At 48.7% G+C, this 12,444-nt stretch overlaps 1 protein-coding gene across 3 annotated transcripts in view; it reads left to right on the top strand.

Annotated features, from left to right (window-relative positions):
- The first annotated feature begins 3,080 nt into the window (after window positions 1-3,080).
- The window catches only part of LOC142587732 (protein Skeletor, isoforms B/C-like), a 38,330-nt gene continuing 28,966 nt past the window's right edge, over window positions 3,081-12,444 (top strand). The window contains exons 1-2 of one of the 3 annotated variants that reach the window (XM_075698937.1): window positions 3,081-3,099; window positions 10,690-10,778. In XM_075698937.1, the coding sequence (XP_075555052.1) occupies window positions 10,727-10,778 (52 nt within the window). In that variant the 5' untranslated portion in view covers window positions 3,081-3,099; window positions 10,690-10,726. Of the gene's footprint in view, window positions 3,100-3,358; window positions 3,871-10,689; window positions 10,779-12,444 lie in introns of those variants that run through there. The other 2 variants (XM_075698936.1, XM_075698935.1) reach the window with 2 other exon arrangements.

Genomic DNA, 12,444 nt, shown 5'->3' with positions numbered 1-12,444 from the left:
ATGAATGTCAGCAACGTTGTCACCTGTCAGGGGCTTTATAGTTAGGCGAAATCTGGAGAAAGGTATTTCGGCCCTTGCTCAGTGCGACCACATACCAACTCGCCCCAGCTTGCACTGCTTTCACCGATCGATTCTTATGTCATGACATCTTTACCATCCACCACAACAAAGTGGCCTATCCCAGTGATATCTTCAGTGAAACCGCTGACAAGGAACGAAAATTACATAGAACAAAATCGTAAAATCATAAACAACGTGAGGCTATCTGTGCTAAGCAAGCTACTGCTGGCTATATCCACCGAAGGTCAAGAACGAGAGAGAGAAACCTTAACAATTAGCGGGATGCATTAGCCTACACACATGCCAGATCATTAATATGCTGGCACATGAAAATGAAACAAAAGGAAACCAAAATAAGAAAGAAGGATAGCAAATGAAAAACGCACAAGTTCGCACACTCACTGCCAATAACCGTTTTCAAAAGAAAGATAAACACTGGAGAGGAATCTGAAGGAACTAGTTTAGAAAGCTTACCATAGGGTAGAAATCCAAACTAGAGAGACGTTCCCAGTAAGGAGACTTAAAATCAACAGAGATTAGACCTTAGACAATGGGTATAGACAAACGCCAACGTTTAGACATCGCGACTTCCTGCAGCCAGGCTTGTTGTTTTGCTTGTTCGTACCAGTTCATCTTGGAAAAACTTGCATACAAGTAGACTAAACGAAAAACTAACTGACCGGAGGCACCGGACCTGCCGTTTGGTGGTGGTGGTAACAACTTTATTGCGATTCTGCTCAGTGGCAGGCCCGAGTCCGAGGATGGCCCCTCACGAGGAGGGACCCTTTCGGCCCAGGCAACGAAGGCTTTTTGCAGTTTTTCATCCGGCGTTCTGAGGAGCTCCTCCCACGTCTGTTCTGAGGGAGCTGGCAGGAGCGACCTGGGAGGGGCTAAGCCCTCGCACCTCCAAAGTTTAGTTAGGTATCGTCTACTTCTGTGTCATTTCTTTCACTCGGGTTTGGCTTCGTCAGGACAACAGCTGCTTGCCTCGGCAACGTTTATGGTACAGCCGACCGGGCCTCATCGTCAAGTCTGAACGATTCCTTTTTACGATTGCCGTTGATTTCCACATTGAGCGCGCCGCGCGCGAGAGGCGCGCGACAAATGCGCGACGCTTTTCACGTTCGTCGCTCGACAACTCGCTTGCCGCAACTTGCTCTCACTCGAGGACGCCATCTCGCCGTGCTCAAACGTAAAACCCCGCGCATAAAATGCCACGCGGAACCCACCACCTGGCACCCCTCCCGCCGTATAATAGCTTCCCGCGCGCATCGTGTAAATGCGGAGAGAGCAAACCGCGTTTCGCTGACGACCGTCAGATCGCGCTCGCACTCGGCTTGCCGGGGTCGGCGGAGGCCGGAGCCGCGTGTGTTACAGCAATCATTAGGCATCTGTGTCATCGGCCCACGGCGTGGCGCACACACTATGCACTCAGCGCGCTCACGCGTGGCAAACGCATCCGACGCGCTTGCCGGGTCCCGACGCGCTGATACGACTATCTCGGCGCCGGCAACACGTAGAGGAAAGGGGGCGGGGGGCTTCCGCACGTGACACAATCCAGTGCCGACTCCAACGTACCTCACCGTCAGATGCCGGCGAACTCATTCTTAAATCTACTGCCACAACAAGTTCTCTTGAGAAAGTGCAACAACTTTCGAATTAAGCTTCCAGCTAGTTGGCTGAACCTATGTGGAACGCGTCCATGATGTTCCGGTTAGCGAAACATGGGTGTCACGATAGATACCGAGAGTGTTGTACTGTATCACTGGCGAGAAGCTCGAGCCAAGGAACAGGAGGCAATCCAATGCATTTGTTCCCCATTCGTTCCATTGGGTGCGTGGAACATCATTGCTAAGATGTTCCACTTAGCGGTTAAGTCTGTGTGGAACGAGATTAACAGCGTGCGCGTGGTCGTGTGTAGCTAACGAAGGTCCAACTTCCATGAGCACTGAGGTTTAAGGGTGGTGGCCGCGTTAACTGGTTAAGAGTTGGATGTTAGCAAGAGATGATTGGAGTGCTGGCGGAAAAGAACGCAGAGAACTAATGGAGACAGAATCGTCACGGGCATAAGTCTCTTTGGGAGATAAAGCAAAGAGATGCAGATAGCTGTATTACGATACGGTAACACGCAAGTATAGGTCATACGAACCAGCATACTGTTTGTCTTAATCTCCATTGAAATGAGATGCTCTACGCGTTCACCATCGTCATTCTGCATTCCGCCGTTGCCCATTGTCTTTGCCAGGTGGCAGCGAACGTGCTGAAGGTCGGAGCCTAAGCAACCTTTGAAAATGACAGCAAAGTTCAAAGCTTAAGTTGTTTAAGTTAATAGTTCATGTTCACCGTCGGCAAAAGTTTGGCGTGCAAAAGAAAGAGTGACGAAAGCGACAAATTGATGGCGACGTCGCCTCAAAATTTTCGCCGCCTCTCCTCGTCACGTGACAAAATCTGGCAGGGCCTGTTCGCTGTTACTAAAGGGCTAAGACTGACGAAAATTATGGCTGCAGTTTATCCGAGAAAGAAAAATAACCCTCCGTGGCAACTTTTGTTCACTTTCCTATTACAAAAAACGACCTAAACAAGCAACATCAAATTATTACGCGATGACGTTACAGTAATGATGTCACAGCAGCCACTTGAGGGCCAAATTCAAAAGGTACAAAGTGCCTTTACTTTCAATTGCTACGGAGTAAATCTACTAGTGCCAGAAAAAAGAAACACACACACACACACACACGGGTTTTGGAAGAGTGACCTCTTAGTTCGGCTTGTTATTCTTGTTTCGCTCTAGCATTCATTTCAACGCGGGAGGGAGCCGACTGCGTCAGTGGTGGAATTGCGGCAATGCGTCGTCTCGTATTCAAACCTCCGGACTCAACACTTTCAGTGGTTCTCCTGCGCAGCGCAAACCGGCTCACTTACAGCAGCTGGCGCTTCGCTACAAGACGTGCAAGACCAATCATCTCGACGTTTCCCTACCACGGACATCGTGACGGCACGGGCCAGCTCGGAGAGGAGCGCTGCTCGCCCGTGTGGCAGGTGAGCCCCCCCCCCCTACCCCCCACTGAGAAAGGGGCGCGTGTGTAAGGGCAACCGGATGAGAATGAGGAAGAAGACAGTCGGGGGTGGGGGGGGTTTCGCCCTACCGAGACTTGGGCCAAGCCTTTTCAACTTCCGCCGATTGAAAAAGTGACGTAAGGCCGGCGACTTTCGCATTACTGCGAATCTCCTGCACGCAAAATGGCCCCGCGGTGAAAGTGGTTTCCTTCACCCGTGGCCGGTTGCCCGCTCTCTCTCTCTCTCTCTCTGGCTTTTGTCCTTTTGTCTTCCGTCCCGTTATTCCACTCTCTCTCTCTGCCCCTTTCCTTCCTTTCTTCTTCCTCCTCTCAGCTTCCTTCCTTTTTTTTTTCCGCTCGCTCCGACGCCGGCCCGACCAGCGCGAGTTAGCCGCCAGCGCTCTTGGTACGCGCGCACCGCACCGCCGCTCTCTTCACGTTTTGTGGGTCATGTTTGTAGCTGTTCGTCTGTACTCGCAACGTTGCAAGCCGGACCGCGTTCAGCCGTCGACAGCGTCTTGAGAGGACGCAAGATTGCCGTGCGTTTCTTATTCTTTTCGTTTGTTTCGTTCTCTTCTCGTTCGTGCTGACTGCGCCTTGTGTTTTTGCTCGGTCCGCACCAGTAAGTCTTCTCGTTCACCCTCCCGCGCGTGCGAGTGTTTCTGTGTGCGTGTGTGTGTGTTTCGTATCAGCACCTGTTCCCACCTGACCGGCTTGTTCTGCTGTTCTCTTCGGTGTCATCGCGAGTCGCAGTGTGAGTATACGCTCGATTCTCTTTTGTTTTTTCTTTGCGTGGTCGAACTTCTTTTGTCTCACCGTAGACGCGGGACGGGCCAGCGAAACGAGCTGCAAGCTAGCGTAAATTAAACGATATCGCCCTGTGCTGCATACGTTCTGGCATCATCCTGCTGCGGGTCAAGCATGTGGCTGTCACATGGGGCGGTCTCCTACGAGGTCCTGCATACGGTTAGCGCGAGGCAATCGGGCACGACTGCGGTATGCCCGCTCACGTCCGACCTGCCGCTCGCTGCCGGTGGTGTGCACGTAACATACAACGCTTTACCTGCAGTCCGCCGCAAAAGCTGACGTGACACGATATTTGAGAGAGAGAGAAAAAAAACGCATTACCAGCGACGCCTTGACAAATAGCCTCGCATTTCAAGTTGCAGTGTGTAGTAGGCTTCGCGACGCATGCGCATTCGTCTATTGAGTTAGAAGAGCCATCCTTTGGCGTAGCAGAAATTCGTACATGTCATGCGACTCGCGCGTCCTAAAAACAAAACAAAAACGTTCCTGACGGCCTGTAGGTATACTGTAGCGCCCTAACTTCAAGTTTGCGTCGTCTTTTCGGATATTCTGGTCTCCTTGTCACGTTCACTGGCATCCCACTGAACAGAACCACGTACCAAGTTACCCGACGAGCTCCTGGACAGTGACGGTCGCTCTAATGGACGATTGGCTGCTTAGTTAATCGGTTTCATGTTACTTTGTTGGCGGATTACTATTGTCAGATTAGGCTGCGGTCATGCGTCACACTATTGAGCATGCGCAAGGGGATATCCTTCAGTCTTTTAAAGACATATCTTTGCTCCGATCGAGAAGACGTCAGTTGCTTGTCGGCGAGCGATCCTGGCTTTTCAGTGCCCCCTTTAGCCTTTGTCCTTTGTGCTGCAGAAATACTGACGCTTTCCTCTCAGTTATGCGTGTTTCTGAACGGCCCACGCGTATAGTTTCAGCGAAGACAACCAAGTTCGCGCGGCAAGCGATCAGCGCCCCACCAGCCGCGCCACCTCCGGCGGATCCAGGCACCGTCACTCTTCCGGCGGGGAGTGGAAACTTTCCGGCTTCGTAGTGGGTGACGCGCCGAAGGTGCTTTCGGTTTCGGTGCCCAACCCCGCCTATACGCGGTGCGTCATGCTCCCGCCGGTATGCGCCTCGCGTTACGAGTTCCAGGTACCGCTCGCTCGCTTGTCCGCACTTAAGGCGAGCAACAGTCCTGCACGTACCCCCTCGAGCAATAAGAAGTCAAACGCCCAGGTTGCTTTCCAGAAGCCGCCGTTGCTGGACACTCGTGGGCCGCGTAAAAGTGTGCAACGACACCAGGTGTTCAACGGGCAAAAGCTGCGTGTTTCGTGGTTATGAGTTGTGAGCTTCGGATTCATTCACCAGAAGTAAGAGTTGTCTATTAAAAAAAAGAAAAGGTCGTCGTTTCCTTTCATATTGCTCTCGCCAGTCTCTCAAAAAAAAAAAAAAAAGACGTGCTCTCGCGTTTGCGCGGTAACGGTATATAGACCACACCCTCCACGTACTCTTCGCCCAGACCACATGCTCACGCGTGCTAACGATTCCCGCGTGACTTTGTGTGTTTACTAGACCCTGCTATGACATCGCTCTCTCGTGGGTTCGTTGTAACAGTATAGACCACCCTGTGCGCGCAGTTTTCTCGGTGACGACTTCGCGCTCCCATGTTCACGATAATACTGGATACTCAAACAAACCGCCTTCCCGCGTCTTCACGACTACTAAACACCATGTACATTACACACGTGCTCGCTCGCAAGTTAACGTTCAATCTAGGACAGCACTTTCGCTGTAAGAAAACTTCCAATGCGCTCCCATAGCGAACGCGCGTTCGACATTGAATCAACGATATTTATGCAAGGGTCGCCGCATTATAAAATTCGTTCTAAACAAAGTGAGCGACAATGTCTGCACTCACTTTGCGCTCACTAAACGCTCATTAAACGAAAATAAATTAGTAGATCATGTTGTGCTTCCACAGAGTCTCTGTTCTCTCGAATAGTTTTCTTTTCTTTTTTTGTTAAGAGGCAATTCAAGATCATGTGTAATTTTTGCTAGGCCTTGCATTCACCCTTGCGACAAGGTCCCGTCACGCTCAAAGTCCAGATACTTTTCGCAAAGACTGTGCGTTGGAAGGTGATATATATATATATATATATATATATATATATATATATATATATATATATATATATATATATATATATATATATATATATATATATATATATATATATATATATGTTTGGCGCATATTTTAACGAAACCACGGTTCCCATTCACTCGGTCATATTTGCTCTTGGCGAAAGGCGGGTGGTCGCTTAACGTATCCTGGCCCCGTCATGTCTCCACATTATTCTAATGGCCCGAGTAATTTTTGCCTCGCCGCAAGCGTGGCTTCGACGAATGACCTTGCCAGGAAGTCTGCGCCCACGCTTGAGCGAAGACAGGAGTGAACGCGCCCCACCCCAAGGCCGCACCTGACAGGCTATCTTTTACCGGGCCGGTTATTTCGCAACACTATGGCGCGTGCTAAGAAAGGCTGCATATTGTCTCGAGCGGGGTCTCGACAATGGCGCATCCAGAATTATCTACACGCGCTGTGACGAAGCTCAGCGGGATCTCGACAATGGCGCATCCAGAATTATCTACACGCGCTGTGACGAAGCTCAGCGTCGCCACCGCCGCCACGCCCAGAAGTTGTTGCGCTTGCCTTTCTTTTTTTTTTTCAAAGTACCGTGTTTTCCGGGATACTGCCCGCAGACTGTAAATTTCGTGAACGATTATTTTAATCAATTTTGGGGCTTTATGCGTCAAATCGCGATCTGATTGCGAGGCATGCCGTAGCGTGGGAGTGCGCATTATTTTCGGCCATCTGGGGTTTCTTAACCCGTACTTGAAGCACACGAGCATTTTCGCATTTTCCCTCTGTCTACACACTGTCGCTGTGGCCAGAATCGAACAGATGTCCTTGAGCTCAGCAGCGCAATGCTTTCGCCCCTATGATACAGGGCAAGGCTGTTTGGAAGACTGAGATTTTTCTTTGGACGGGCTACTTTCAGTTGCGAACTGGGCTGAGTTGTACCCGCGTGTAGAAAAAAAAATCTCGACGACACAGAAATCCCAGGCCGACCCACGGCGGAGGGGCAGTTCTTCATTAGGGAGCAGCTACGATTAGGGAGCAGCTACGTCAGCTACGTCATTAGGGAGCAGCTACGTCATTAGGGAGCAGCAGCAACATACGCAGCTTCGCTGCTCATCCTTCTTCACAGAGTGGAAGAGCACTGACTCTTTTTCTTTTATGTTTTTTTCTAACAGCGCATTTGTTATACGCTAGGTTCTGGCGGTTTGTGTGCGTAGGCAAGACAGATGGCGATCACCCTAGACATAAAGGGGCTAAAGCGTACAGTAAAAGCGTGTCGCCGGCTATGCCCCAGCTGCGCTTAATCGCGAGAAGTGTCAACGCCTATTGTGGTTAAAGAAAATATCCCAATGAAAGAATGCAAAACCGCAATAGACGCTGCTTAGTGTGGATTGCGGTTTGACGTCGCGGGCTCTATAGTCAAACCAGGTAACCTTATCTCAGTTCACTTCCACACGTGCAATGGGTAGGCCGCGAGCGGCGAGTTCTGCGGAAGAACAGCGCGCCTACGAATAACACCGTCGTGAAGAGTAACAGGAATGTGCGCGGCGACGGCGGGGCGGCACGTAATATGGACGAATATCGTGCGGCAAAAGCCTAGCGCATGCACCTTTGGTTCGATCACCCCGACCGACTCCACTCCCGTCGTAATTGTAGATGATGTCAACATAGACGTGTCCCGGCCAAATGGAAAGTTGTTCGTGACGTGTCTGCAACGAGGACCTATGACCAAGATACACAACTAAAGGCCGTCCAGCAGGTCTCGGCAGCTCTAGAGAGGCAGCGACCTCGCGAAACCGATGAGAAGGGGAGCAGCACCCCCAGGAAAGGGGTGGCGGCCCTCTCGGATCCGCGGAAGTAGCGAGGAACCAAGACCTCGAGGAGCACAATGCACGAGACTGACGTAGTGGCCGCGTCGCGGTAAAAGCTTGTCCTCCCTGCGTGGAGGGAGCCTAACCGACTCTGCAGGCATATTTACTAAAGTTGTTCTCTCTCTCTCTCTCTCTTGGAAAGCTTTTGCATTCAATGTTAGACAAACATCAGTGTGCCCAGGACGCGTCATCGGTCGTGTATAGACCTCGCGTTGGCCAAGAACTTTTCCAATGTCGCCACAGAGATAATGGCCGTATGTCACAGCGACCATAAATCGATAGCCAACGGGGGGACCAAATAAGGAATAAAGATGGGAAACAAAAGATGGGTAAAAATTAAACAAGCATTGGGTATGTAATTGAATAAAACAACGAAAAGTCGAGAAAAAATGACATTCATTGTGGTGTGTATATCTTATTTTCAATCAACATATTCATTATCAACATATTTATCACCATATATGCAGCGTCGCTGCTCATCCACCTTCACAGACTGGAATGACTCTGCATTTTTTTTATTATTTTGAAGTGCTTTCGTTCGAACCTTAACGGTTGTTATTGTAAGAACACTTTCGAGCTTCATATTGGCGTTTTGATTTGTTTTCATCGCGCAGGCGATCACTTTTTACGCTCGTAAACTGCCGCTTCATCATGCCTCGAGGAAATCTTAAGAATCTATGCTATATAGACACACGGACAGCGACTTCAATAAAGTCCGACTGCAGCCCTCCGATGTACCGAAGCAAACAAATACAGTCAGTTAGACAATGGCGATTCCTTTCCATCTCAAATGTTTCTCGCGGGCAGGTAGCGCATAGCAATCGTTGGATATGTGCCTCCTTGGGTGGCACTTGTTCTTCTTTAATTGCATTCAGGTTTTCTTCTCCTAAATAGACTACTGTGAGTCAGTTATACCAAATGTGAACTCTATTCTTAACATTACGCTAATAACAAAAATACCGTGCAAAATCGTGCGGAGCATCACGGTATCCTCAACCGTGTATACCAAGAAGCACTCCGGTAGTGAAAAAAAATATCATGTAACATAGAACCTAATCTCTCTATTACGACAATAAGCTGGGTCTGTTCTGTATTAGTAAGGTCGGTAATATGAGTCAGCGTTCTTGGTTATTTCCGAAATGCAATTTTAATGAGCGTCTTTCACGATTAGTTAGCGTTGCTGGACCGCTATGAAAGGGCCCGTTGGTGATATCGTCAGATACAGTTTGATAACTGATGTCAATGAGCCCAATGGTGAACGCGGTTGTACACTAAACGCGAGCACGCCTTTGGAACAGTGGAAACGTCTTGTTCAAGTTCAGCGTAGGGCAATATTCGAATTCTTGTTTTCGCATCATCACATGAACATTGAGATCCACCAAATTTAGCGGTCAATATTAGCTTTTGAAATTCACGCGATGCCGGAAACTCCTTGTCACTATTTACTTCTTCCGCCTATATTCAGCCTTCTAAAGTCCAGCCTACTGGAAAACAAAAGATTAGCGGCAGCGACTTTTGGCCCGAGCAGTGATATCGGCAACCATTGGGGTCTTAGTCACGAACACATCGATAGCAAGACCGTTCCCACGCATCAGTTGTTTTGCGGTTCGGTCAGAAGCAACAGTTATCGCTCCAACTGCCTTCTCGGAAGCCGGTCTCTTGTCAGAAGAGCAGTTCTACGTAAATCGTAGCGGCCTTCCAGACCGACCGACCACTGTCGAACTACAGTCTCCCTGTAGGTCACCTGTTGACTGGCAGGAAAACGAAATTCGTCGTTAACCGCCAGACACCGAATTCTCGAAGCTATTCTTTCGTAAGTGATCTTTCCTATTCACCGGCCACTTTAGTTAATGATGTGGCCAGCATCAGGATTGGCCGAAGTTTTCTCTTAGTAAAAAAATATATATAGGCTAACAACGGTTCGTGAATGCGGGCCCAGGTTAAGTGAGCGAAGTTGTCCTCACCGCAACTCAGCAAAGAGGTCTTTGACGAACGGTGTCGTTAGGAGCAGGACGTTGCGACCGCTATTCCTTTTGAAGAAATGTATTTCAAAAGCGTCTCAAATTTAGCCTAGCCTAAACCAACTTAACTTCAACGCGAACAACTGACAGTGGCCTTACCGTAATCACATGTTCTATACACTCGTGACACATTACTCGGTGAAAGTTTTAGCGTTAGGTCTCGAGATATTCTACCCATATGAACAACCTCTGCCCTTACAGACTCACGCTTATTTTGTTGTTGTTGCTGACGAATGTCGATAGACTGCCTCCGAAGAAGTCGACCTGAATGAATTTTGTGGGTAGACATAAACCAAAAGGACGAATTATTAGGAACACAAAGTTCGTATTCTTTTTTTTTTTTGCCAAAGAATGGGACACTTGAAGGAATCTTGAAAACAGCGAATTGCTCGGCCTGTTACTCACATATTTGCAGTTTTAACTAGTAACAATAACGTTTGGCAACACCTAGGCACCAGCGCGGTAGATTGGGCCATGTTTTTTATGCGACTTGTTAGCGTATATCTCCAAACTTCTTGAGACAAGGGCACTTTGGGCAGGACACAAACAAACGCTCATGCGTGAGCCCACTATACAACCCATGTATGAATACCAGATGCTAACTGCCTTGCGCGGCAGCCCGTCTGCTCAGTTCGCCTAAGACAGCAGGCAAACTGTTACGCAAAAGGCTCGTCTGCGCTGCATAAGAAGTCCTGCCTACGTACGTCTGCCATTTTCGTTTCTTTGCTTTTTCGCAGTGTGTAGACCTGTTCTGCCTGGAACGTGCCTTTCGACATGGATTACGGGTTCCTCACTCTCATCCTGGTGGCGTGCATTGCTCCGCAAGGTACATCCCCATTTTCTTTCTCTCTCTCTCTCTCCTAGCGGTCGTTTGCAAAAGAAAGAAGGAAAAAAACCTATAGCGACGGTGGTGCATGGCCGTTCTTAGTTGCTGAACCGATTCGTCTGGTTAATTCCGACAACGAACGAGAGACTGTAACATATAGGTGCGGGGTTGCTGGCACCTTGCAACCTTCTTAGAGGGACAAATGGCTCCTATGCCACAGGAAACGGAGCAGTAACAGGTCTCTGTGATGCCCTTGGATGTCCGGGACCGCACGCGCGTTGCGATGATTGAAGTGGTGCGCCTTTATCTCCGTCTGAGAAAACTAGGCAAACCGTGGAACTTCTTTCGTGATTGGGACAGGGGATTGCAATTGTTCCCCTCGAATGAGGAATGTCCACTAAGAGGGGAGTCGTGAGCTCGTGGTGATTACGTCCCTACCCTTTGTGCATACCGTCCCGTCGCTATAATACCGATTAACTGATTTAGTGAGGTCACCGGACCGATGTCCGGTGCGGCCTTTCGGTTGAGCCGGTCTGTTGGAAAGACAACCAAACTTGAACGTTAGAGCAAGTAAAAGTCGTAGCAAGGTGCAAGGTACAGCCACCCTTTTTTTTTTCTTTTTCCTACCGGTCTTTGATGAAACAAATAAAAGGCTGTATTAACGAAGTTATATGCCATGCTGCGGGGTATTGAACGGAATGCGATACACGTTACAGGGAAGCGTCTCCTAGTGGGTAACTTCAATTTTCATACTCATATGTACGTAAAAGTCAGAAATGCTGTCGATATAACAACCTGTGGACCTATCTGGAGACTTTTGGTACAGCGGAGAGCGTAATAGGTGGTGCAGTTTTCCCATTCACCTGTTGTAGCTAACGCAATTTTTATTCATTGTACAAATTATTTAACGAAAATTACTGGCTACCGATAAACGAGAAGCGAGGCGGTTAGCCGAGGGGCGCAATTTTTATTAATCATATCAGGAGAAGCCAAGAAAGAAACACCGAGGACAACATAGGGGAAATAACTTGTACTTACTTATACTAACTGAATTAAATAAATGATAAATTAATGGCGGTGAAAGGGGATCAAAAAACAACTTGCCGCAAGTTGGGAGGGATCCCGCGTCTTCGCGTTACGCGTGCGACGCTCTAACTGAGCTACCGCCGGCGTCGTTTTCCCATCCACTTTCTTCGGTATATATGTTTTACTACTGGAACTAACCTTGGGAGTGTTAGCAAAGAAAGTGGATGGGAAAACTGCGCCGGCGCAAGCTCAATTGGTTAGGGCATCGCACGCGTAATGCAAAGTCTACCTTTATCTTGAGCACCGTAGAAAACTGCCTTCGTGTGCGGCTGCTCATGACTCACCAGACAAAGAAAAAAAAAGAACAAATCAAACACGAGGTCGATCGAAAGAGCGCATACAAGAAGACAAGGGCGACAAGGACAAAATGCCAGCAATCACTTTGGATAAGGATACGGCTATTGCCATGCGCCCGACAAACACGCCGTAGGTTGCCAGACGATGAGTCACATTCTGCTGATATAAGACGCGGGGTGACTTTATTCAGTTTTATTTTTGTTCAATAAGATGTCTCGACTTATATTCCGGTTTATGTGGTATATAGTTTTTATCGCTCACTTTCCGTTCATTTTTTTTTTCT

The sequence above is a fragment of the Dermacentor variabilis genome, chromosome 7, assembly GCF_050947875.1.
Source record: "Dermacentor variabilis isolate Ectoservices chromosome 7, ASM5094787v1, whole genome shotgun sequence".
Lineage (NCBI taxonomy): Eukaryota > Metazoa > Arthropoda > Arachnida > Ixodida > Ixodidae > Dermacentor > Dermacentor variabilis.
Note: the sequence above shows the minus strand (reverse complement) of the source record. Positions and strands in the feature narration are given on the sequence as shown.